The 26,773-nt window shown below is 44.8% G+C and overlaps 1 protein-coding gene across 1 annotated transcript in view; it reads left to right on the plus strand.

Moving 5' to 3' along the window:
• Nucleotides 1-26,773, plus strand: part of LOC137374573 (suppressor of tumorigenicity 14 protein homolog) — a 92,725-nt gene that overhangs the window by 52,101 nt on the left and 13,851 nt on the right. The window contains exons 9-11 of the mRNA XM_068040871.1: nucleotides 14,940-15,073; nucleotides 24,361-24,458; nucleotides 26,529-26,638. Of these exons, the coding sequence (XP_067896972.1) occupies nucleotides 14,940-15,073; nucleotides 24,361-24,458; nucleotides 26,529-26,638 (342 nt within the window). The remainder of the gene's footprint in view (nucleotides 1-14,939; nucleotides 15,074-24,360; nucleotides 24,459-26,528; nucleotides 26,639-26,773) is intronic.

Consider the following 26,773-nt stretch of genomic DNA (forward strand, 5'->3'; position numbering starts at 1 on the left):
ATTCCTGAGACTAAGTCATGTGCTTATTTGGCTCCACAATGTGGCAGCCCAGTTTTTCTGCTGTGCTGGGGAGTCTCTTGTTGGAGACTCTAGTTCCTGGCAAGTGAGAGACTCATCAAACCTCCTAAATTATAATATCAGCCCAGGTTTTGCTGGTGCATCTAAGGTTATGAGAATCCCGTTAGGTAGGCTTTAACCCTCACCAAGCTGCTCAAAAATCCTTTGCCCTGTAAGATGCTGGAAATACGAACTCCAAACGCTTTAACAGAAATGAGTTACCTGGAACCTTGGTGAATGACAAGATCACAGTCTGTGTCCTTAAACAATTAGATTTAAGGATTGAGAAAGAAACAGAGGAATAATGGAGAGGAAAATAGGGTGAATTAGAGTCAAATCAGGTACAGAAATAAATAAATAGAGGGAACAAAAGATTTGACAGAGAGAAAAGAGACAAAGGAAAAGTATGAAAATTTTGAAAAATCTGTCTCACACTTTAGTACCTGGAGGAATGAGACTCCACAGTTTAAACTATTCCCTTTATGGGTAGAGAAGTTAAGTGGCAGGAAAGTGGCATTGAGGTAGATGATCAGCCATGATCTAATTGAATGGCAGAGCAGGCTTGATGGGCTGAATGGCCTACTCCTGTTCCTAAATCTCCTCATAAAAAATATATTTATTTTAGAGATACAGCACTGAAACAGGCCCTTCGGCCCACCAAGTCTGTGCTGACCATCAACCACCCATTTATACTAATCCGACATTAATCCCATATTCCTACCACATCCCCACCTTCCCCTACCACCTACCTATACTAGGGACAATTTATAATGGCGAATTTACCTATCAACCTGCAAGTCATTGGCTGTGGGAGGAAACCGGAGGACACGGCAAAAACCCACGCGGTCACAGGGAGAACTTGAAAACTCCGCACAGGCAGTACCCAGAACAGTCACTGGAGCTGTGAGGCTGCGGTGCTAACCACTGCGCCGCCCTAATTTATGCTGTTAAGTAGCAGCACTAACTTTCTGTGGTGAGTTCAAAAGCAAATTATTAGACTAATGCAGCAATTTCATGAATCCCACAGGGTGATTGATGGTGAGCTGCCAGTTTCATGAGGGTAACATCAGAGTGATTTGTGTAATTGTATGTGTTTTTGGAGCTTTCCTATACTTGCATAGTGTTTGAATAGTCTACCAGGAGTGGTTTGACTGGTGCTTAGTACTTTTCTGTTCATTTAAAAACTTGTGCTGAAACAAGTTGCTTCCAGACATGAGTGGCCTGGTAGGCCTTCCTCTGAGAATTGAGCATGACTGGGAGAAAGAAGAGAGATCACACAGAGCAGGAGAAGCTGCTAGAAGAGGGGGGAGGAGGTGGAAGAAAATTCTCTCAGCTGGAAGCCAAATACGCCCAAGGTCTTTGGGGAGTAAATCTCTTACTTCAACTTCGGATCAATGCATGAAACATCTTCGCTTCACAAAAGACAGAAATGACTGAAATTTGTCAACGGCTGCAGCCACAATTGCAACCTTAAAGCAGGGCAGGGACAGTACTGGATGTTAATACAAAAGCAAAGAGTTAACATTTCAAGTCAATAACCTTTCATCAGAAGTAGGAAAAGTTTGAAATGTAACAGGGTTTAAGCGAGTGAAAGGGCAGAGAGTGGAAAAAGAACAAAAGGGAATGCCTATAATAGGGTGGAAGACAGGAAAGATTAAATGACAAAGAGTTGGTGGTGCAGGCCCAAAAGGAAGTGGTTATGGGACAAATAAAGAAACAAAAGTTATGTCTAGAGGATGTGTGAATGGCAGAATGATGAACATCTGCCATCCAAGAACACGATATAGAAAAACGTGACTAAAATCAAAATCTGCAAAAGAAAATGGAGACTGAGATTACAGTCTGAAATTGATGAACTCCGTGCTGAGTCTGGAAGGCTGCAAAGTGCCTAATGGAAAGTTGAGGTGCTGTTCCTCGAGCTTATATTGAGCTTCATTGGAACACTGCTGTAGGCCAAAGACAAAGAGGTCAGCATGAGAGCAAGGTGGAGAATTAAAATGCCAGGTGACTGGAAGTCCAGGGTCATGCTTACAGACTGAACAGAGGTGTTCTGCAAAGCAGTCACACAATCCACATTTGCACTCCCCAGTGGAGGGCAGATCCCATTGTGAGCAGTGAATAGAGTACACTAAATTGAAAGAAATACACGTAAATCACTGTTTCACCTGGAAGGAATGTTTGGGGCCTTGGACAGTGAGGAGGAGGTAAAAGGGCATGTGTTGCTTCTCCTGTGCTTGCATAGAAAGTGCCATGGCAAGGGGAATGGGTATTGGGGGTGATTGAAGAGTGGCCCAGGGTGTTGCGGAGGGAACGATCCCTTCAGAATACTTAAAGGGGAAGGAAGGGAAGATGTTTGGTGGTGGCCTCAATCTAGAGGTGGAAGAAATAGCAGAGGATGATCCATTGAATACTGAGGCTGATGGCGTGGAAGGTGAGGATAAGGGGAACCCTATCATGGTTCTGGGAGGGAGGTGTAGGGGTAAGAGCAGAAGTGTGAGAAATGGGACAGATATGGTCAAGGGCCCTGTCAACCATGCTCTCTCCCTTAACCATACCACATCCCCCAGGATTTGTCAACTTTCCCAAACCCCCATGATCAGCCTGCCACCCTGCAGATCACACCCAACACCTCCTTAGTGATCACCTCAGCCCCTTTGATGGCCCCTGATTTCCTCCCCCCCCCCACCCACCTGCCCACGATTACCCCACCCGCCCATCACAATCATTCCCGAACCCTCCAACCATACTCTACATAACACACTATCCCCCTAAGGTCACTCCAGCGCTCCCCCCCACCCCCACCAAACCTACCTACTCCTCAGTTGCAGTCTTTTCCAAGGCCTTCCTTGCCTAACAGATAGTTATACCTGTCAATCATGCTGACTTTTGAGCAGGGAACTTGGAAAAAAAGTTACACACTTAGATTTAAAGCTCTTTGGTGTTTGGGGAAACCTGCACTGGCAGGTTTCCAGACCATGACTCCTACCTTGCACCAAAACCCCGCCCCAGTAAATATCGATTGGAGCCATTGATTGGAAGAGTTCACTCTTATAACTATCAATTACCTTACAATGCCATGCTACTTCCCACGATAACTTCAGGTTAATGAAGTATCAGAATCCAGACATACAAAGTGGTACTCCCCTAACTTCTTAGTTTCTTATTTTCAAAGAGTGTGTTAAGGTCAGGTGAGGAGGTGGGGGTCACAGGCTCCCCTCTTGTCCTTCCTCTTACTTGACCACAACAGGGTTTATTCCTTTTTTAAACAGTGGATGTTGTCATGAAGACCTCCACCTGCCAAGAATGAGGCATATTAATTTTGTATATGAACATCAATTTTAAACTGTTGCTGGAGTGAAGAGATAACTTGTTTAAAGAGATCAGCAGTGGCTGGAAAAACATTTGCATACTAAGAGATCGTGCTTGGAGAGATGAAATAATTGCTCACTGATTCAATTAACAGATATTGGGCAGGGCAATGGTGATCCACATCTTGTTGGGGTAAGAGACAGCACCACACCCCCACCCCACACCCCCCCCTTTGGAATCCACAAACACAGGAGTTTGTTTTTTAAAAATGAGTCACGTGACTAACCTGCTGTCCCAGGTCTAGTTTTGAACTGCTCACAGGACTGCTTGGGTCAGACTGCAGATTGCAACTGAACTTGGAACAAGAGCCTCTCTCCTGTCTGGCTCGCTCTCTCTTTCACTAATCTCCGGATCCAATAAAGTCACTTAAAGCTCAAGAGAGAAAACAAATTTTGAAACGTGCACTGGGCCCCAACAAAATGGCAAGACTTACCAGCAACCAAAGACTCTGCAGCAAACTCAAAAATAGAAACTCAGCTATTGCCCCAAACTTTTCCCCTTTATTCTTTTGACTTTTTCTGTTGCTATCTGCATGTGTGTTTATCGCATGCTAGCGTGGTTGTGTCGTGTTTTCGTAGTCGTTAACCAAATTAGAGTTTAAGATTAATAAACTTCCACCTTTCTTGTTTAAATCTAAGAAAACCTGTCTGATTGATTTCTTTGCCTTACAATTGGAAAGCAGTGAACAAGGATTCACCAAGGGGGAGCTAAAAACGCAGTGTTTTAAAAATTAAATCCTGTTATGGTTAAACCAGGCAAAGGCTGAGAGGGAACCCCTAGACCCCTTTCTCACCTGGTCGTAACAGAAATTTGGGGGGGTTGGGTCCTGGATTTGACCCACAGCCAAACAAGAAATTGGAAGTCGGAAGCCAAATTGATCCCAATCAAAAAAGAGAAAAGATTTCAATACAGGTTTTCTTGTGGTTGTGTGTGCTAGAATACTAACATGTCTGCGACTGAAGTCGGTAACTTCCCAAGCCAGGGTGAAGTAACTTGGGATACATTAAAAGCACGGTCTGTAGAGGAGTTGAGAAAAATGGTTGAGCAGTGTGGGATCACTGTCCATGGCAAGGCTAAAATGTCTGAACTCCTAAGACTAGTGGCCAACCATTTTTCCCTTGAATCTGAAGAAGTAGAAACAGGGTTAGAAGTAGACCTCGACAGGGTATTGCTAGCAAAGCTACAATTGGAACAGAGGAAACTTGAATTAGAAGACAGGGAAAGAGAAAGAGAGAGAGACAGGAGAAATAAAAAGAGAGAGGAGAGAGAAAAAGAAAGAGCCTTCCAGGAAGAAGGTGAAGAAAAAGAGGAGAGAGAAAGCAAGAGAGGAGAGAAAGAAAGAGCCTTCCAGAAGGAATGCGAAGAGACAGAGTTGAGGCAACTTGAGTTAACTAGGGGGCGACAGAGTAATCTCAGTGAAACCATGGCCAATATGGAGGAGCGTAATTCAGGGCTGGGTACAGAATTGTTAAAACTTTCCCAACTGATCCCAAAATTCAATGAGGGAGATGTGGAAGCCTTTTTTTGTGTCTTTTGAAAAAGTGGCAAGGCAGTTAAAGTGGCCAGCTGAGGCTTCGACTCTCCTGCTATAAAGAAAGCTAATCGGAAAAGCCCATGAGGTTTATTCCATGTTATCAGATGAAAGTTCATCCAATTATGAACTGACAAAAAAATGCTATCCTCGGGGCATATGAGTTAGTACCAGAAGCCTATTGCCAAAAGTTTAGAACCCTCAAGAAGTACGCTGATCAAACTTACCTGGAGTTTGAGAGAAATAAGCAGCTGGCTTTTGACCAGTGGCTGAGGGCTCTTAAAGTGCAGCTCAGCTATGAAAATCTCAGAGAGGTAATTTTGCTAGAAGATTTTAAAAACTCTCCCCCACTCTCCATAAAGACACATGTAGAAGCACAGAAGGTTCATAGAGCCCGGCAAGCTGCAGTGCTGGATGATGAGTTTGCTCTCATTTATAAGTGGGTTCCCCAGGGGAAAATCTTTCCTAGTTACCCCCACAAATCCAAAAAGGACAATGGGTTGGAATGTAATAGAAGCACAAGCAGTCCTGGGAGGGAAAGAAAAGCAGGAGACGGAGAGGGCCCTCCTCCAGCCAAAAGGGATAGTGCTGTAAGTAGGAGTGAGACCCGGAGACCTGTGTGCTTCCATTGTAATAAAAAATGGCATCTAAGAGCTGACTGCTGGAAACTAAAGGGAAAACCTGTAGGGTTAATCTGGGCACACCTGCTCAGTGAAGGAGAAGGGATCAGATGGAAATCACAGCAGAACAAGCTGTGGCTTTAACTGCAGTAAGAGTCAGACCCAGGAAGCCTACAGCTGCCAGTGCAGGAAATTTTAATAGGATTCCTGAGGGTTATCAGGGTTTTGTGACTGAAGGGAGAGTAACCCCATATCCCTCAAGTGGGGCAAGCAAGCCCATAGTAATTCTTCGGAACACAGGGGCAGTTAGATCACTTTTACTGGGAAAAGGCCTGACCTTTCCCCCAGAGAGTGTAGTTAAAAACCTGAATGGTACTGGAGGGCAGTGTATGCCTGTACCTTTACACTTGGTGCACTTAGAGTGCGACCTAGTTTCGGGACCGGTGACTGTAGGGATTGTCCCTAGTTTGTCTGTGGACAGGGTTGACCTGCTCCTAGGTAATGATCTGGTGGGGATGAAGGTGGTAGCACCCCCCCCCCAAGCAGTGAAAGAGAGGCCTCAGGAGGTCAGAGAAACAGGGCAGTGGCAGGAGATGGTCCCCTGCAGTTTCCCTGAATGTGTAGTGAATCAGGCCATGATCAAACCAGCTCCCCCAGAGACGACTGAACTGGCACTCCAGGCAGATGACCATGAGGTCTGTCTATCTGACTGAGACTTTCTTTGGAAAGTTAGAAGACCCAGGGAAGGAGTTAAATGGATTTTCCCTAACTGAGGCTCAGCAAGCTGACCCAGTATTGCAAGAGTTAGCACAGGCTGCCCAGTCTAAAACTGAAGCAGAGGGAATCCCTGGCTGCTAATATTTAAAGAATGAGGTACTGATGAGGAAGTGGAGTTCTCGTCACAGACCTGAGATCACAAAGTGGACAGTGGTTCACTCGTTAGTGGTGCCACAGAGGTACCGAAGAGAAATATTAAGAATGACGACGAGATTACAGTGGCTGTAGATGTCAGTATACGAAAAACCAAAACTTGTATAAGACACCAGTTTGACTGGCCAAAGCTCCACAAAGATGTGTGGAGTACTGTAGGAGTTGCCACATGTGCCAGGTCGAGGGAAACCCCAACCTGTAGTGAAATCTGCATACCTAAGTCCTGTATCAGTGTTTGGAGGACCCTCCAGCAGAGGGCTGGTGAACTGTAAGGGACCCCTGCCAAAGACAAAAGGGGACAGGCAGGCACTTGGCTGGCAGAAGGTTAGAAAGGAAAGGGGAAAAGGGACAAAGAGGGCAGGTTAAAGGGAGTCTGGGAGGAATCCTGGATGAAACCCCCAACTGTTCGTTCAGCCAACCCCAAAATATTTGAAAGGTTAGACCCACATCCTCCTATGTAAATGCAGACACCAGAAGCACCCTACCAGAGTTGCTAACAGCATTTACACAAACCTGCAGAGACAAAGAAAATCCTCAAGAGGGCAGAGAAACCTTGAGGGTGATGCCTCACCTAGTCGAAGTGCCACAGGGGAGTGCAGTAGAATCTGGGCAAATACCTGCAAGCAGGAGTGTCCCAGAGGATAAAGGGAACATTAGCAAGGAATCCACCTCCACAATCAGGAGAAAAGGGAACCAACCACACCCTAAGATGAAAAACCCTTGCATGACTCATCAAAGCACTGAAAGAAAGTTCAGAGTGGAACCGCCCACTGCCACTGCCCATGAGCAGAACTCCAATCTCGGGCTAACTAAATCTAACCCTGCCACTGCAGACCTCAACAGGAACAAAGACACCCTAGGCAGTCATGGAAATGTGAAAACTGAAAAACCTCCCCAAAAACCACATGTTTATTGGGATGCCCAGAAGGGCAGTTTAAAGTAGCACTGCTCCAAGAAAAGACAGGCTGTAACAATTTTTTTAGAATTCCTGAATGAATGAGAGAGATGCATGTACCTACTCTTCTCTCTCGTCCCTTTTAATGAAATGCTCTTTTAAAAAATCGCATTTCATTCTGCTGGGTGTGAAGATGTCATAAAGACCCCCACCTACCAAGAATGAGGCATATTAATTTTATCATATGAAAATCAATTTTAAACTGTTGCTGGAGTGAAGAGATGACTTGTTTAAAGAGATCAGCACTGGCTGGAGAAACATTTACACACTATGAGACATTTCTTGGAGAGACAAAAGAATTGTTCACTGATTCAATTAACAGATTTTGGGCTGGGCAATGGTGATCTGCATCTTGTTGGGATAAGAGACAGCAGCACACCCCCACCAGGAGCTTTGGAATCCACAAACACAGGAGTTTTTTTTTAAAAGAGTCACGTGACTAACCTGCTGGCCCAGGTCTGGTTTTGAACTGCTCACAGGACTGCTTGGGTCAGATTGCAGACTGCAACTGAGCTTGGAACAAAAGCCTTTCTCCTGTCTGGATCGCTCTCTCTTTCACTAATCTCCAGATCCAGTGAAGTCACTTAAACCTCAAGAGAGAAAAGACTTCTACATCGAAACAAGTTTTGAAACGTGCACTGGGCTCCAACAAAATGGCAAGACTTACCAGCAACCAAAAGCTCTACAGCGAACTCAAAGAACAGTATTCGTGTCGTGTATTCATGGTCGTTAACTGAATTGGAGTTTAAGATTAATAAACTTCCACCTTTCCTGTTTAAATCTAAGAAAACCTGTCTGATTGATTTCTTTGCCTTACAATTGGAAAGCAGTGAACAAGGATTGACTGAGGGGGAGCTAAAGACACGGTGTTTTAAAAATTAAACCCCGTTATGGTTAAACCAGGCAAAGGCTGAGAGGGAACTCCTAGACCCCTTTCTCACCTATTCGTAACAATGTGCTTACCACCACAGTGAGTGTTTTATCTTTTTACCTTTGTTGTTATCGGGAAAGAACCAATTGGGCAGGTTTCCTTGAGTTTAAACAAGAAAAAGGTGAGTTTATTATACTTAACAATCTAAACCCGATCTAAATAAAATAATAAATAATGTGCTACACATTCATGGACACACATACATGAGAATCACACACACAAGTAAATAGATTACAGAGAGAGAAGTGGATTTTGTGGGTGGATTAGAGTCCAGAATAAATAAAAATGTAATACACAGTATGTGAGGTTGGATGATTCTGTGGTCTTCCAGCTGAAGTTGTAATCTTGAAGTCTTTGGCTGGTCAAAGAACACCTTGTGGCTGGCCCACTTGGCTCAGGGTTTTGAAGGCAGACTTGTAGGTGGCTCTCTTTCTCTGGTGTCTGTAGCAATCTGTAGGCTTGGAGGGGCCACAGTCACAGACGGTTTTCAAACTTGTGAAGTTATCTGGAGAGAGAGAGAGAGGGAGGCACATAGCCTTTCTGTTGCTGCACAGTCTCCAGTCACTGCTTGTCTGCTGTGTGTAACAAAACTCCCAGTTTTACACAGCCTGGGGAGACAGTCACATGGTTCTCTCAATCCCCTTTGTTTTTAATGAGGTCCAGAGTCTAAAACCCAAAACCTCTCTCAGGTGGTATTGTCAGTGTTTATCTTTTGGAGGGATGTCTCCACTCATGAATGCCTCAAGATGGCTTTGAGTGTCCTGCTAATGAGGGTGATCTGGATAATCTATTCAGTTAGCCAAAGCATTGTCCTGGCTAGGCTTCTTGTTATTCTTGTGTCTCCAATTCAATGTCCTGGAATGGGAAAGGTGTTTCAGATGCAAATTGCAGTGGCCATCTTGGCTGCCAGTTTTTTAAAAAAAGTTAACTGTTGGTTTCCAGCCCTGTTATTTTCCATTAAACGTCTAATGTCAGTTTCCAACCGATGAATTAAAATTCCTCATTTGGCACATAATTATATTTCTTCATAGATGATATTTGGACCTATGGTATTAATGATTATGTCTCACGGTTCGTGCATGAACTGCTTTCTGCTTTGTTTACATAAATGCGTTCATGGTTAGCATTAGCTTTTTCAGTTTCTCAGAGTTCAGTCTAACTCCTAACTTTATTTTGAAGACAAATTTAAGGCAATATTTGGGACAATTTTTCTCAAAGACAGCTGAAACATTATTTTGAGAAGACATTGAAGACTATTCATAGGTCATTTTTCCCACAATATATAATGACAGATAAATGCTGTGTTGTAGGCTAACCTGGATACCAGCAAGTGACCATGCATTATGTAGTAAGGTTTTATTACAATAACTTGAGATGTGAATCCTTTTGAAGATGTGGCACAGTTTTCAGTTGTACATTTTATCTTGAATACATGTCATGGTGATATATGAGTATATATGAGATCCAATGAGAGCGGTACAATTTCATTGGGCTTGGTGTAGGTGAGCCATAAATGTGTAACAGGTTGAACATTCTTAGGCCATCTGTCCAAAACATTATACTATTGGGTAGTTTCACCTTGCTAGATAGTCTAGAGTGCTATCTTCTCTTGCATCTGTCCCCAGGTCCTGAGATCAATTTACTCAATGTTGAGCAAGTCTACCAAGTTCTGCAAGGCGTGATGCACAGCTCTGGAAAGTGTGCATTGGAGTGTCAAATATATAATTACATATTGCTGACCATTTCTGGCTTCTGCTCAGTCCCCTCTGGATCACCTTTCCCTCTCTCCCAATCATCCCCTCCTTCATGATTGCAACATCATCTCCCAATTATCCCCCATTCTGATCACTTCCCTCCATCCCAGGATGAACCAACTCACAAATCCAATGTTGACTCACCAGCGTGCTGCTTCAGGACTCCCAGAATGCATGCGTAGCTTGACAGTCACGTTTAAATATGGTCCGAAGCCCAATACCATGTTCCCTGTGCCAGTTTTCAGCAGCCAAACAATGCAAACCGATTTCTGGGCCAATAACCTTGATCAATACTTAGTAGAAAAGGATAGCATTTGGGAGAAAATTGAAACCTTTAGGTGAATCTGTCTTAATTTTCCCATTGTTTTCCTTTTGCTCATTTTGCTAATCTCTGTGAAAGGTTGGCTCAATGCCTTCTATATTTAATTGACAGTTTTCTAATTGCGGGCTGAACACTTATCCGCTCGTGAGATATTAATTGTTCCAGAGATGAGTTGTAGCCTTAGATCTTCAAGCGATGTATTGTCGCTTGCCCCATTATTTATAATAGGGAGAACTGTTAATGTAAACATATAATACACACGACTGAGTCAGCGGCGCTTGAGATGGCTTGGCCATGTGAGCCGCATGGAAGATGGCAGGATCCCCAAAGACACATTGTACAGCGAGCTCGCCACTGGTATCAGACCCACCGGCCGTCCATGTCTCCGTTATAAAGACGTCTGCAAACGCGACATGAAATCGTGTGACATTGATCACAAGTCGTGGGAGTCAGTTGCCAGCATTCGCCAGAGCTGGCGGGCAGCCATAAAGACAGGGCTAAATTGTGGCGAGTCGAAGAGACTTAGTAGTTGGCAGGAAAAAAGACAGAGGCGCAAGGGGAGAGCCAACTGTGCAACAGCCCCAACAAACAAATTTCTCTGCAGCACCTGTGGAAGAGCCTGTCACTCCAGAATTGGCCTTTATAGCCACTCCAGGCGCTGCTTCACAAACCACTGACCACCTCCAGGCGCGTATCCATTGTCTCTCGAGATAAGGAGGCCCAAAAGAAAAAGAAGAAACAAAAATAATAGAATCAACCAGCCAGCCTGCTATACTCTCAGCACTACATGAACTGCTATGCCTGTGCTGGGACGAGGGAGCAGTACCCCAGGACATGCGCGATGCCAACATCATCACCCTCTATAAAAACAAAGGTGACCGCGGTGACTGCAACAACTACCGTGGAATCTCCCTGCTCAGCATAGTGGGGAAAGTCTTTGCTCAAGTCGCTCTGAACAGGCTCCAGAAGCTGGCCGAGCGCGTCTACCCTGAGGCACAGTGTGGCTTTCGTGCAGAGAGATCGACTATTGACATGCTGTTCTCCCTTCGTCAGATACAGGAGAAATGCCGTGAACAACAGATGCCCCTCTACATTGCTTTCATTGATCTCACCAAAGCCTTTGACCTCGTCAGCAGACGTGGTCTCTTCAGACTACTAGAAAAGATCGGATGTCCACCAAAGCTACTAAGTATCATCACCTCATTCCATGACAATACGAAAGGCACAATTCAACATGGTGGCTCCTCATCAGAGCCCTTTCCTATCCTGAGTGGTGTGAAACAGGGCTGTGTTCTCGCACCCACACTTTTTGGGATTTTCTTCTCCCTGCTGCTTTCACATGCGTTCAAATCCTCTGAAGAAGGAATTTTCCTCCACACAAGATCAGGGGGCAGGTTGTTCAACCTTGCCCGTCTAAGAGCGAAGTCCAAAGTACGGAAAGTCCTCATCAGAGAACTCCTCTTTGCTGACGATGCTGCTTTAACATCTCACACTGAAGAATGCCTGCAGAGTCTCATCGACAGGTTTGCGTCTGCCTGCAATGAATTTGGCCTAACCATCAGCCTCAAGAAAACGAACATCATGGGGCAGGATGTCAGAAATGCTCCATCCATCAATATTGGCGACCACGCTCTGGAAGTGGTTCAAGAGTTCACCTACCTAGGCTCAACTATCACCAGTAACCTGTCTCTAGATGCAGAAATCAACAAGCGCATGGGTAAGGCTTCCACTGCTATGTCCAGACTGGCCAAGAGAGTGTGGGAAAATGGCGCACTGACACGGAACACAAAAGTCCGAGTGTATCAGGCCTGTGTCCTCAGTACCTTGCTCTACGGCAGCGAGGCCTGGACAACGTATGCCAGCCAAGAGCGACGTCTCAATTCATTCCATCTTCGCTGCCTTCGGAGAATACTTGGCATCAGGTGGCAGGACTATATCTCCAACACAGAAGTCCTTGAAGCGGCCAACACCCCCAGCTTATACACACTACTGAGTCAGCGGCGCTTGAGATGGCTTGGCCATGTGAGCCGCATGGAAGATGGCAGGATCCCCAAAGACACATTGTACAGCGAGCTCGCCACTGGTATCAGACCCACCGGCCGTCCATGTCTCCGTTATAAAGACGTCTGCAAACGCGACATGAAATCGTGTGACATTGATCACAAGTCGTGGGAGTCAGTTGCCAGCATTCGCCAGAGCCGGCGGGCAGCCATAAAGACAGGGCTAAATTGTGGCGAGTCGAAGAGACTTAGTAGTTGGCAGGAAAAAAGACAGAGGCGCAAGGGGAGAGCCAACTGTGCAACAGCCCCAACAAACAAATTTCTCTGCAGCACCTGTGGAAGAGCCTGTCACTCCAGAATTGGCCTTTATAGCCACTCCAGGCGCTGCTTCACAAACCACTGACCACCTCCAGGCGCGTATCCATTGTCTCTCGAGATAAGGAGGCCCAAAAGAAAAAGAAGAAACAAAAATAATAGAATCAACCATATTTTTTACCACTAGCAGGCAACTATTAGAAGACATTAATTTTGAATCATTTTACTGTAAGGACTTAATTATTGCTCTGGGCTAGATATTAGAGGGCTCTCTGTAGGAAATGCAAGTTATTTTGCAGCCTGGAATTTTCTTCATTTTCTGCACCACCATTGTTTCATTTTAAGTCACTTGCCACTGGTGCACTTCCTATTTCAACAGAGGAAACACGTACTTTCCTGTGAAGTTGAACTTTATATGAACTTTCCATGACCCCAGTTAGAGCTGATTATGTTATGTCTGATCATGAAAACATTCCAACAGCTCATATGGATCATGTGACACAACAAGACAAGCTGAGTAGGGTGGAACAGTGTCAAATCCTTTGCTGCATCAGCTCATATAGATTGTTGAGTTGCTGACATGGTTTTAGGAAATATAGTAACTGACTACTTGAGTTCTGCCCATATTTAATCCTTTGTGAGGGTGAGGAGTTTTCATCTATTCATTCACGGAATGCAAGCATCGCTGGCAAGGCCAACATTTATTGCCCATCCCTAATTGCCCTTGAGCGGGTGGTGTTGAGCTGCCTTTTTGAACTGCTGCAGTCCATGTGATGTAGGTACAACCACACTGCTGTTAGGAAGGGAGTTCCAGGATTTTGACCCAGGGACAGTGAAGGAACGGCGATATATTTCCAAGTCAGGATGGTGTGTTGGTGTGTGGGTTGGCTCTGGCTTTGTTGGATAAACCTGATTAGGGGGTTTGTGCACTGTATATATTCAGTTGAGTGGAAAAGGGGAATGGGGGGATTTGGTCCCGATTTCCAATATGAAACTGCCTATGCCCCTGGAATACTGCAATATAATTGCACTATTGGACTACATGCCATTTGAGTGACATATCATCATAAGAAATTTCCAACTGTTTCTCATGTATGATGCATGGGCCCCATAATACATTGCATCTTCTCTCTTTTGCACATGTGCAATGTTTCAGCGCTTGCACACAAAAGAGAAATGACATGTATATTTGGGACAGAGTGGGGGGCAACTTAAATTGTTGCACCAGCTATCTTATTAAGTTATGGTGAGCGGCACAAAAAGAAGCCAGATATGTGTACTGCCAATCCAATGTGAACGGCTGTCAACTCTGTCATATTTTGAATGTCATTATGATTAAAATAAACCTTTATTAATCTAGTGCAACATGCACAAATACTAGTAAAATCTGAATACAAAATGTTTATGTAAAAGCCTGCTTGTTTAAACCACCAATATATGCAAAATACTTTTATTTTGTCATCACAGCAGTTAGATTAGCAAGGCTTTTAAATCACTTATAGTGCCACCTTTTTTAGGGCAATGGCCTTACCTACTTTATACTGCCCGTCCAAGACCTCCATTACTGATGCTACCAAAGTCTGCAGGGTCGGAAGGGGGAGGTCCATTCACTTCCATGCTAATTCTCAACATCTGTGGAGCCCACCTTGCACCACAGGCCACAGGTTACTGGAGAGGTTGCTGGTTTTGTGAGGACTGCCATGCTTTCCCACTCAGGAACTTAGTCTGAGATGCCCTCAAGGTCCCTCAAGTAGGTCCCACTTGAACAGTTTGGCAGCATGATACACTGCAGTGAACCCTACACTAGATTCCTCTGAAGACTGGCAACATGGGATCTTCCAGTGTAAGAAGTCCCTGCCTTTAGCCCTGTTCCTCCTTAAATCACTGGCCTTGTTTGGCTCTGATGCTATTTGTAGGGACGTTGCTGTGAAATCCAGAAATCGGCCTAAATCCAACCCTTCTGATGTGCTCCTGCCAACGATACACTGATTGATTTTCAATCCCAGAAGCTGGGAAATTCCTTTGATCTGCTCCCACACCATCATTTTACAATGTCTGAAAGTTTTAAAAAGCTATTTTTTAATTTTATGAGTATACAAATTACTGTCACAAAAAATTACTTCAAAAAGGTTACATACAACATTTCTGCTTGCAGGTTCAGCCAAACTGGTCTACCCATTACGAGTGAGGTTATTGTTTCCGGGAACATGCTATTAGTGACTTTTATCCCAAAAGGAGGGTGTGACCTTTCACAATATTTAATTACATTTCTTCAGGTAGCAATGACAGGTAAGGAAAGTAAAAAGTTGTTTTCATTCTGTAGGAAATGTTTTGCTTTAGGTTTGCATCATTGGTTTCATGATGCATTAAGAAACAAAATAGGTGGGCCAAAATTGCTTCAGAAGGGTTGTTAAACAGTTTTTAGTCATTCGTGTTAATTACCAGTCATTATATAGCTGTTTATCTACAGGCATTTGTTGTAACAGGACTGAAAAGTTTAATAATATTGATCACCTGATGACTAAATTTGAATCAGTGTATAACAGGGGAAAATGCATGGGCCCAGTGTTGAACCCAGAATGACAGCTTGAAGTGTATGCCCCATCATGTGGGCACAATTAAGCTTCCAAATTAGCCCCCCTAATAACTAAAATAAAGTAAGCAAGCTACCAGCGCTATATTAGTTTACTTTAGTTTAGAGATACAGCACTGAAACAGGCCCTTCGGCCCACCGAGTCTGTGCCGACCATCAACCACCCATTTATACTAATCCTACACTAATCCCATATTCCTACCACATCCCCATCTGTCCCTATATTTCCTACCACCTACCTATACTAGGGGCAATTTATAATGGACAATTTACCTACCAACCTGCAAGTCTTTTGGCTTGTGGGAGGAAACCGGAGCACCTGGAGAAAACCCACGCAGACACAGGGAGAACTTGCAAACTCCACACAGGCAGTACCCAGAATTGAACCAGGGTTGCTGGAGCTGTGAGGCTGCGGTGCTAACCACTGCGCCACTGTGCCGCCCATGCACTGATTATTGGAAGCTCGCCCAATTGGAGCATCAATATTGCACATTGCTGAGGCTATTTAAATCCACCCTGCACTTCTTAAAGGAACAGCAGGCAACTATAACTGAGGATTATGGACAAAGGCAGCCACAGGACAACCTGCAAGAGCCCCCATTTTTTTCACGTTGCATCAAAGGTATTAATGAAGATCGGCAGGAGGAGGGACATCTTCTATCCATTAGAAGATATCCAGGCACGAATGGGCAGAGGTGGCAAAGCGGGTCAGTATCATATGTATTGTACCTCACTACCCCACTACCCCCCTCACCCAGGACAGGGAATCCAGAAAAAATTCAATGGCCTCACAAGACTAGCTCGGGTAAGGCTCCTGACTTGTATCTCTCATTAGTCTCTGCTAAGCCTTGCATTACTAGTTGCCCCAGCATTCACAACCCTTCTATGCTCCGATTACCAGAACAATCCTGCAATCATTACAGCATACCTCACTCCGTCGTCATCCGCTGCTTCTGAATAATATGCACCTGCTATCTCCTCACTATTACTTCTTTCACTTCTTCACACCTCTGCCATATTTCATATATTCTGATGAAGGGTCACTGATCTGAAACATTTACTCTGCTTCTCTCTCCACAGATGCTCCCAGACCTGCTGAGTATTTCTAGCATTTCTTGTTTTTATTTCAGATTTCCAGCATCTGCAGTATTTTGCTTTTATTTCATATATTCTACCTTGGTTAGCATGTCCTCAAAACTTCTCATTATTCTAACATTGGCACACTTGCAGGGGAAGCTTGCACACAATAAAGGGAAGTAGTTAGTCACAAGAGGAGGACGTCAGCCCTGTGCTGACCCCTCTTGAAGCACAGGTAATGGATAATGTCAGCATGGGTCATGTAAGTGGCGTGGCATCTGAAGAAGCTGGAGGACAAATCCTGCTGAGTTTTAAACCATCTTCCCTTCTCACTCAAATCTTACTCTTACTTTACATGACAATTTGCTATTGCTTTCAGAAGCCATTCAACTGTCCCTGTTAATCTGCACCATTTAATGCTAACTCTTATCCTTTTCTTCCAGTTCAGCCCTCAGGGATCAAAAGAAGCAGAAGGCAGCACTGCCAAACAGGAAGTGTCACTTGACCTTGCACTTGCAGACCCTAGCTCAGAGACTGGCACCCAACACAGTTCAGAGGATAGCTAGAGGGGTTGCACATGGAACTACATCAGCACACTGGAGCAAGGACAGGAAAATAAGAAGGATGGGCCAGGAAATAGATTGACTCCTAACCCTGCTCCAGAGGGTACAGATGAGGACATCATGGGGCTACCATACATAAGGTTGATGGCAATACACACAGATGTTCTAAGTGCACTGGGCTGCTTTCTTGCACACTTGCACACCATGGGATGAATTTAGTGAGCCCATCGCAGGTCCCTGTGGTGGACCCAGAAGTGGGTGCCATTCCCACTAGTCATATGTGCGGCTGCAATCATACATTGGGTGGCCAATTATTACAATGAAGTTGTGAAGCCTGGCCAATTAGTGACTGGGGCAGGATTCGAGGCACCAAATATGGTGTCAGATGATTCTGGAGCAGATGCTGGTGCCTTAGTTAGAGCATTGCCAGCCCTGCTAATGTTGCTGAATTAGACTGTTTTTTATTCTTCAAAGGAATGTGAGCATTGCTGGCAAAGCCATCATTTGTTGCACATCTCTAAATTCCCTTTTGCAGGTGATGGTGAGCTGCCTTCTTTAACTGCAGCAGTCCATCTGGTGTAGATACACCCACAGTGCTGTTAGGAGGGAAGCATTTGCTGTACTCTCTGCTGAAGCGATTGCTTTAGTTGTGTTATTGGTACACAACACAAACGTACCCAACACTGAGGATGAATGATAAATTGAATGAAGGTTCTTTATTACAGAATAACAGAATTACAGGAGAGATCTGAGTTACACATGCTGCCTGCTGACTAAAACTGCTCCAACTATTGTATAACATGTGAGCTTGCATCACTTCCTGTGATGGTGTATACTAAACCATTTACATCTTCGGTAGTATGTTGACTAGTATTAAAGCAGTTAAAGAAATATCATAACAGTCGTGACTCCTGGACCCCTACCCCCCACAGAAGGACGCAACAGGATGGCAGAGCCGAGACACAGGGTAGCCTCATGGTTTAGAAATCTCTCTCAGGAGATTCTCCTCCAGTTGCAAGGGAAAGGCAGGAGGACCTCTTCCCCAGCGATGGCAAGAAGAGGTCTTCCCGCCTGACCAAGCAATCCTGGATGGAGATTGCAGAGGAGGTCAGCAGCTGTGGGGTTACACCCAAACATGGATACAGTGCAGTAAAAGGCCCTCCAGGTCTCCAGCAGCCAGAGGACGTCTGACGAAGTCATCACAGGCCAAGGAGGTAGCATGATCAGCAGCCTGTCTCCAGCCCAACTGCTAGTGCAGGAGTTACACCTCGTAGAAGCACTCAAAAACCTATAAAGAAAACCATCTAGACACACTGGGGGTTCCATGGGTGTTTGAAATTTTCCATTTGTTTTGTCTTATAAAATTTTTTCATTTTTGAATTTAACTTTCATTGTGAAAAATGCTTATTCTATCATGCTTTAATTGTGAGATGTTGACGTCACCCTTCTCCCTTAGTGGCTGCCAGTGTAGGCACAGCCCTCATTTGATTAGTGTCTCACATGGGCCAGAGTGTGTGGTTATGCTGAGCACTAGGCACAGAACCCAAATAGAAAGGAGGTGACAGACTGAATACATTGAGTTGAGTCTGTATTGATTTTACTCTGAGAGGCCATCATGGGGGCTGGAAGCAGGTAAGTATGAGACTGTTTCTTACCTCCTTGGCCTGTCACTCAATATGCCTGGCCTCTGGTGCAAGGAGTTCAACATCCGGTGCTGCCTTCTCATTACCCTCCTCCGCATCCTACTTGTAGGTGAAGGAGTGTTGTTCAATCATGTCCTCTTCATGCAAGGCCTCCCCCCTCTGCAATGCTAGATTGTGCAGAGCACCATGACACGCAAGACCCTCGATGGGGGCATACTGTAGGGCTCACCGGATTGATCCAGGCAATGGAATCTCATCTTCAGCAGCCCAATGGCCGGCTCAGTGGTTGCTTGTTTCGAGCCATGGCAAGTGTTATACCTCTCCTTTGCTGCAATACGAGGCTTCCTCACAGGCATCTGTAGCCATGGCTTCAATACGTAACCCCTGCCTCTAAGAATCCATCCCTGAAGGTGAGTGGGGGGCCTGAAAAGCTGCGGCACCTGGGACTGTCAATGTATGTAGGTGTCATGACTGCTTCCCGGGAAGCGGGCACACACCTGCAGGAAACACTTTTGGCAGTCACACACCAACTGAACATATGTCCCCAGTGAATGATCCAGATGCGTAAAAGTGCCACAGTGATCTACAAGGCCAGGGACATGGGGTGACCACTGAATCCCTTAGGTTGCAACTCGACCTGCAGCAGGGCGCATAAGTCAGTGACAGCCTTCCTGAAGAGCTGAAGTCTTCACTGGCAATGCCACTTGGACATTTGGAGGTAGCTGATTTGAGTCCAGTACACACTCTGGCATAGGTGGGCCCTTCTTGGCATGGCCAGCTGCTGCTACTCTCATCGTGGAGCTTCACAGGCAGGTGCAGCTGCTGCCTGGCTCTCCCTCCATTGGAGATGCTGCATCACGCTACAGGGGTAAAAAAAGACAGGGTGTAAGAAATCCATGCCAGGTGATCAGTATGGCTCCAGACGGATGTCCTTGCAGAGATAAACCTACCTTGGCAGCTTTCCCTTTGCTAATCCTCTCAGCTTTCTCACTCAGTGACCACCCTTGCTAATAGCCAACCCTTTCACTCAGTAGTATGGCCACCCAACCCCCTCACCTGAGACCAATCCTCCCCACTACTGCCACACAAAAGCAAGCCCACCCATGCGGAGAGCACAGCTCTGTAGGCCGACCATGGCCTTCACTTCCCCGTCTTCTGTTATGCAGTGCTGGTCATGGTTGCCAACTGTTGCAGCACTGAGGCCTTGCCTTGGTGCCACCACTTTCAACGTCCGGGGATCCGAAGGCACATGAGGGCCACCTGTCATCCACTTAATTCCAAGCCTCCCATTGAATTGCGATCAAATACATGCTAATGTATTAAAACTAACTGTTCTACAATTTACATTGCAGTCCCGTCGCATCAAGGTGGCAACATCACCTTGGTGCTTTCCTGTCGCTGACTGAATCCAGATCCAAAGTCACAATGTCAGATTTCCAGATGGATGCGTCTATTGCGATTCTCTGCCCCACCACCACCTCCCACCCCACCCCCCCCCCCACCCCGCCAAGCCTTCATTCCCACTCCAAATGGCCTCACTAAATTCAGCCCCATGCGGACAGCAGTTGGAGCTCAGCTGCAACTTGTGTGCTGTATTTTAAATAGCATTGAGAACATACCATCAACTGTGGAATGAGTAGTCAATTGTGTGAGTGCTATAGGGGCCCAACAGCGCTAGAGCATCTGGTGACAGCTTCTATGATAGTTCAGACTGCTGCCTTCTTGACTCTGGGGTTCGTCACCTCTGGTTTATAAAGCCTGAAGAAGAGTGAGGATATATTGGCGTTGAGAACCTCCCAGTATACCTGTGCTCTGTTCTTACACATTGCAGTGGCAGTGCTGAGGTTCAGCTCCCTGAGAGCAGCACTGGCTCCACGGGAGAGGACCTGCTGTATTCTTTCAGGGTTACAGCATGCCTGCTTCCTCAGCAGCCATTTAAACAGTTTCCTTGGTAGTAGCAGACAGCCAGCTGGGCCAGACTGCCCTAGTAGTAGCCAGCAGCCGGATACTGAATGGCCAAAGTTCCACATGGTCAAAAATCACAACTATCTCAAGTGCCTTCTGTGGGCATTCATTAGCTTTCCACTTCCCAAGCTATAGCTACTGGCAAATCACTTTATTGGAGTACGTAAGCAAACACAAGAAATAGGCAACAAGGTTTGCACAACAGTGATTTGTCGATAGGCAGCAGTCATGTAACCGTTTGTCAAATCAAGACTAAAGTCTTTCGGAGTAGTGAAGTAATATTTCTTTTTTGGTATGGCTGTTCATCTTCATGATATGAGTGACTAAACAGGTACACCCATGAAATTGCTTATTTTGAGGGCATTGATATGTTTGGTGTTCGGACTAGGTCAGGTGAAACAAGGGAGTGTTGATGCTGTAGGAAGAGGAGGGATAATTCATGACAATCTCTCCTCGATAATAGCTCTGGCAGCTTGCAGCACTATTGAGCCCCTACATCCTCTGGCTTCTTGTTCCCTTGTTCACCGTCTTGCTCCACATCATCATTCTCAGGAAGCATCAAGGCAACTCCACCTTGTATCGTAGAATTGTGGAATCTTACAGCACAGAAGGAGGCCATTCAGCCCATCTCTTTGAAAGAGAGAGTGCTGGAAATACTCTCAGGTCTGGCAGCATCTGTGGAGAGAGAAGCAGAATTAAGGTTTCAGGTCAGTGACCTTTCATCAGAACAGAGGGATCTGGGTGTCCTTGTACATGAAGCATAAAACATGAGCATGTAGGTACAGCAAGTAATTACGAAGGAATTAGGACAAATGGAATATGGCCTTTAATGCAAAGGGATGAATTGTAAAAATAGGGAAGTTTTGCTACAACTGTACAGGGCTTTGGTGAGACCACTTCTAGAATACTGTGTACAGTTTTGGACTCCTTATTTAAGGAAGGATATACATGTATTGGAGGCAGTTCAGAGAAGGTTCACTAAGCTGATTCTTGGGATAAAGGGGTGTCTTATGAGGAAAGGTTGGATCTATATTCATTTGAATTTAGAAGAATGAGAGGTGAGAGATTTTTGAACTAAAGAGGAGTCCAGGGTTATAGAGAACAGGCAGAAAAGTGAAGTTAAGGCCAAGATCAGATCAGCCATGATCTTATTGAATGGTGGAGCAGGATCAAGGGGCTGTATGGCCTACCCCTGCTCCAATCTCTTATATTCTTACGTCTCTTTAAAGTGTTACCATTGAGTTTATATTGCCTCTCCTCATTTTCCCAAGATTGTGGAGCATGTAGCACACTATAATGAATGTTGACATTTGCTCTGGACTTCACTGAGTTACTCCTCCTCAACTGCCAGACAGATGAACTGTTGTTTCAGGATGCCAATGGTTTTTTCATTCAGAATCCTTCTTGTTGCGTGGCTCTCATTATATCAGTGCTCCTCATCTGTGCCTGAGCTCCTTAAAGTAATTGTGAATCCGTTAGTGAGGAGATCGTCCTTGTCTGTCAGCAGCTGGACTGCCAGCCAATGGTCTGGGTGACGCAGAGGGGATATTGAGAACTGGCACAAAATAAAAGTGTCATGGGTACTGCCAGGAAATTGAGCATAGACCTGTATAACTCAGCCTACAGTCACAATCAAGTTGCACAGAGTGAATGGAAGCTCTTCCTATTGAGGAACAATGCTGATTTGCGATGGGTAGTGCACATCTATGGGCATGAAGTCTATGGTGTACGGAACAATTGCTCTGTCAACTTGCTGCCCATTTTAAGTGTAAGTCAAATTTCTTCCTCTTTGGCTTGTACCACTCACTTAAATGGTACCTGAAATCTGAGCACTGATTTTATCTGGGAGTATAAATGCAGAGTGCTGGAGAGAAAGTAAGCAACAGGCTCAAATGTTCTCCCACTGGCCATTCTGCTCCTTAATTGGGACTCATTTTTGTTAAACTGGTGTCCATGCTTGCTTGAAACAGTAGCTCCACATCCTGCCTGGCAAATAGAGGCAGTAACAGTCAGCAAACAATTTTCACAAATGGTATTTAAAAGAACTGTCCTCTCCATCAAGGTGAGTCTCTAGTTAGTTATTTTCGATTTCTTGGTCAAGTTTCAGCTGTTTTGACAAGTTCTTGAGTGTGTGAGATACTTTTGCAGAGTCAGTTTGTGGAAGGCAGGAACTGCTTCACAGGATTTGCATGTTCTCAATTGCTGAACATGAAAATGCTGCTGTGCTTACCCTTGAAGCTCCCAAATAGGAGCAGCAGCATCAGCAAAGGGGGCAGCAAAGATCTGCATGGACTGCAAAGAAGAGGGTGAAGGAGACATTCCAGCATGCGGATATTCAAGAATATACATCAGACCTGTATCTCTCAGAGGAGTAGCATTTAAGGCAACTGTGAAACTTGGAAGCATTGTGAGCTCTGAGGAGGATGGTGTAGAACTTCAAATGGACTTAGACAAGTTGGTGGAATGGACAGACAGGTGGCAGATGAAGTTAATTGCAGAGAAATGTGAAATGATTCATTTTGGTAGGAAGAACATTGAGAGAAAATATAGAATAAATGGTACAATTCTAAAGGGGGTGCAGGAGCAGAGGGACCATGTGCATAAGTCATTGAAGGTGGCAGGACAGATAGAGAGAGCAGTTAATAAAGCATACCATGTCCTTATTAATAGGGGCATAGAATACAAGGGCAAGGAAGTTATGTTGAACTTGTATAAGACACTAGTTTGGCCTCAGCTGGAGTATTGTGTTCAGTTCTGGGCGCCGCACTTTAGGAAAGACATGAGGGCATTGGAGAGAGTACAGAAACGATTCACGAGAATGGTTTCAAGGTTGAGGAATTTCAGTTATGAAGATAGATTGGAGAAGTTAGGACTGTTTTCCTTAGAGAAGAGAAGGCTGAGAGGTGATTTTTTAGAGGTATTCAAAATCATGAGGGGTCTGGACAGAGTAGAGAGAGAAACTGTTCCCACTCGTGAAAGGATCGAGAATGAGAGGGCTCAGATTTAAAGTATTTGGTAAGAGAAGCAAAAGTGACATGAGGAAAAACTTTTTCACGTAGCTACTGGTTAAGGTCTGGAATGCGCTGCCTGAGAACGTGGTGGAGGCAGGTTCAATTGAAACATTCAAAAGGGAATAAGACATTTATATGAAAAGGAAGAATATGCAGGGTTATGGGGAGAAGGCAGGGGAATGGAACTGAGGGAACTGCTCTTTCAGAGAGCCAGTGTGGACACGAGGGCTGAATGGCCTCCTTCTGCACTGTAACGATTCCATGTTTCAACATGGAGAAAGTCACTTACAAACACCAGGGCATGCACTGCACTGCACTGTTTGTGGCAGAAAGGTCAACAGCTTAAACCTTTATGCCTTTGGCTCCTTCCATATAGCTTCTGGTGACATCAGCAACATTAGGCAGTTTGCTGTTTACATGGCAATGTGGCAGGTCAGTGGTCCACTATTGCGAAGTGACAGCAGTTCATTAGCTTCCCTACAGAAGCTAATAAACAGGAATGAAGCATTGGGATTTCTTGCCTTGTTGGATTCCAGCAGGTACAAAACATCACTGATGGGAGCTGCAGAGAATACAGAAGCCCTTCTACCTACATTTACAACTGACTTTGAAGGAACTACTCATAGCCTGATTTTAGAAGCAGGGTCTCCTATCAATTGTACAGAGCTAAATTAACAGAATAACATGCCTGCTGAAATGAGTATCTGTTTCCTTCCTTTTGCAGAGTGTGGTGGTGTCCTTAGTGGAATAAATGGAAGCTTCACATCACCCAGTTATTCCAATGACCATCAAGAAGAAGTGAATTGTACATGGAATTTGAAGGTAACTAGTGAGGACATAGGCTCCTAAACATTTTGAAAATAAAAATTCAATTTTCCAATTGCAGGATTCTGTTGTTTCGACAGGCACACAGTTATTGGATTTCTAGTCTGCCCCACCAAGCATGGATGAAAGAAAGAGGCAAAATACCCAACCATCAGTTCTTATGATTCTATATTGAGTACAAACTCAAATAACTGGAAAGCTGAAAGCAATTCCCACTTTCTTTACTATATAGAAAAAAAGCATCAGTTCTAAAAATGTCCGTGCTACAAGCTTTACAACAGCCTTAAAATGTGTGCATGTGCAGTTGAGCATCAATCTTAAAGGGACCACGCAGTGCAACAAAATGGGCTGTGCACAGCCAAGGGAGGTTAGAGGAAACATTGCTCACAGCAATTAATTACTTTTAAAGTGTAGTCATCATGATATATAGGCATTGTGGTAACCAATTTGCTTACATCAAAATCCCACAAATTGGCAACTGGACAAATAAAGAAAAAATAATTTGTATTTATATAACATGTTGTCTCACCCTCGAGATATTACAAAACATGTTGCAACCAATCACTTATTTTTGAAGCACAATCACGGGAGCTAATTTGTATACAATATGATCCTCCAAATAGCAAATGAATGAATGACCAGGAAATAGCTTCTGTGATGTTGGATGAGAGAGTTGGCAGTGCACTGGGAGAACTCCCTGTTCTTCAAATAGTACCATGGGACCTTTTACATCAAGCAAAATAGAAAAAGAGGGTGTCAGTTTATGATCGCAGCTGAAAGGCTGCACCTCTAACAATGCAGCACTATTCCAGTGTTGCACTGAAGCTATGCCTAGGTTATGTGCTCAAGTCCTGGAATGGGGCTTGAACACACAAGGATGAATTTTACGAGCCCCTTGACATCGGGTGTCGTGGTTGGGGGGGTGGGGGCCGTAAAACTTTGCTGGGAGAGGCCTGCCTTGACCCTCGAAGTCGAGAAGGCCCTGCCGCATTTTTCCACTGGTGGCGGGACCTCATTGCGGCCACCCCACCACTGGCGGGGCCTTCATTAAAATATGGAGTTCTGAAGCAAGAAACTGGTGGGGAGGGGAGAGGACTAAAATTATCAGGGCGTTGGGGAATGAGGAAAATGTTTTTTTATTGGCTGTGGGGATGGTGGGAAGGGGTTGAAGGGCAAAAGTGACGAGGTTGGGGGGAAACTTCAGTGAGGGAATAAAATTAATATCTGTCAGTTTGGCATACAAAACAACCATTGAGGGGGTTGGGAAAGGGCCTCCTGCTTTTGTTTATTAATTAAAAAAATTTAATAATTTTCCTTTAAAGATGCAAACCTCTCATGAAGGGCTTGAAGTCCTTTTAAAATGACGCCGGACGCCATTGCCGGGGACACGGCGGTCGCCTCCTCTACATCATCGGGCCCTTCCGAATCATTTAAATTTTTAAAGTTATAGGAGAGAGAAAATTAAAGTGAAACTTCAAATAAATTTTTAAATCACCTCTCCCACCGCCCCTAATGACTAATCAACTTATTAATAGCCCTCTCCCCCAAAAATCAAATCTCGCGATCCTGACCTTCCACCCTCACCCCCCAAGTTTAGAAACTTTAACCTTCAACCCCTTCCCACCAATCGCTTTAGTTTTTCCCATTTCCCCCTGCCCTGAAAACTTAACTCCTCCCACCTCCCCACCAATTTTCCGCCTCAGATCTCCGAACGGAGATCCGAAGGCACGGGAATTCCGGCAATCGGCCAGAATATCACAGCGGGACAGCCATTGCGCTGAAGTAAGTATTTATTCAGTAATTAACATTAATTTACATATTCTAATGAAGTTCCTGTGACCAAGCCAGGGGCGGTGGGGGGGGAAACGCCACTGGGCCTTGCCGCGGCCAGTAACATGGGGTGGGGCCTTCCCGGAGGTATTTTCCGGGCCCCCCCCTGCCACGACCCCTGACGTCGAGGGGCTGGTAAAATCCAGCCCATTGTTTCACTTGGTCAGTTCACTGTTTATTTAGAATTGAGGATCAGGAAGAATATAAACCCTGGTGTTTCTTTTCACAATGCTGTAGGTTCAAGAAAATTTTAGAGCCATCATTTTTTTCAAAGAATTCAAACTGGGAGGACCTCCAAGGGCTGGAGAATCATGCAAAACAGATTATCTGGAGGCTGACGGTCAAAGGTGAGCAACTGCGTCACACTTTTAGCTCTCTAATTTCTTTATAATGTATTATTGCAAACCAAATTGATGAGTATGTCAGCAAGCTAAATAACATCTTATGCTAAACAACAACATAGAATGTTAGTTAAAGACAGT

The sequence above is a fragment of the Heterodontus francisci genome, chromosome 10, assembly GCF_036365525.1.
Source record: "Heterodontus francisci isolate sHetFra1 chromosome 10, sHetFra1.hap1, whole genome shotgun sequence".
Lineage (NCBI taxonomy): Eukaryota > Metazoa > Chordata > Chondrichthyes > Heterodontiformes > Heterodontidae > Heterodontus > Heterodontus francisci.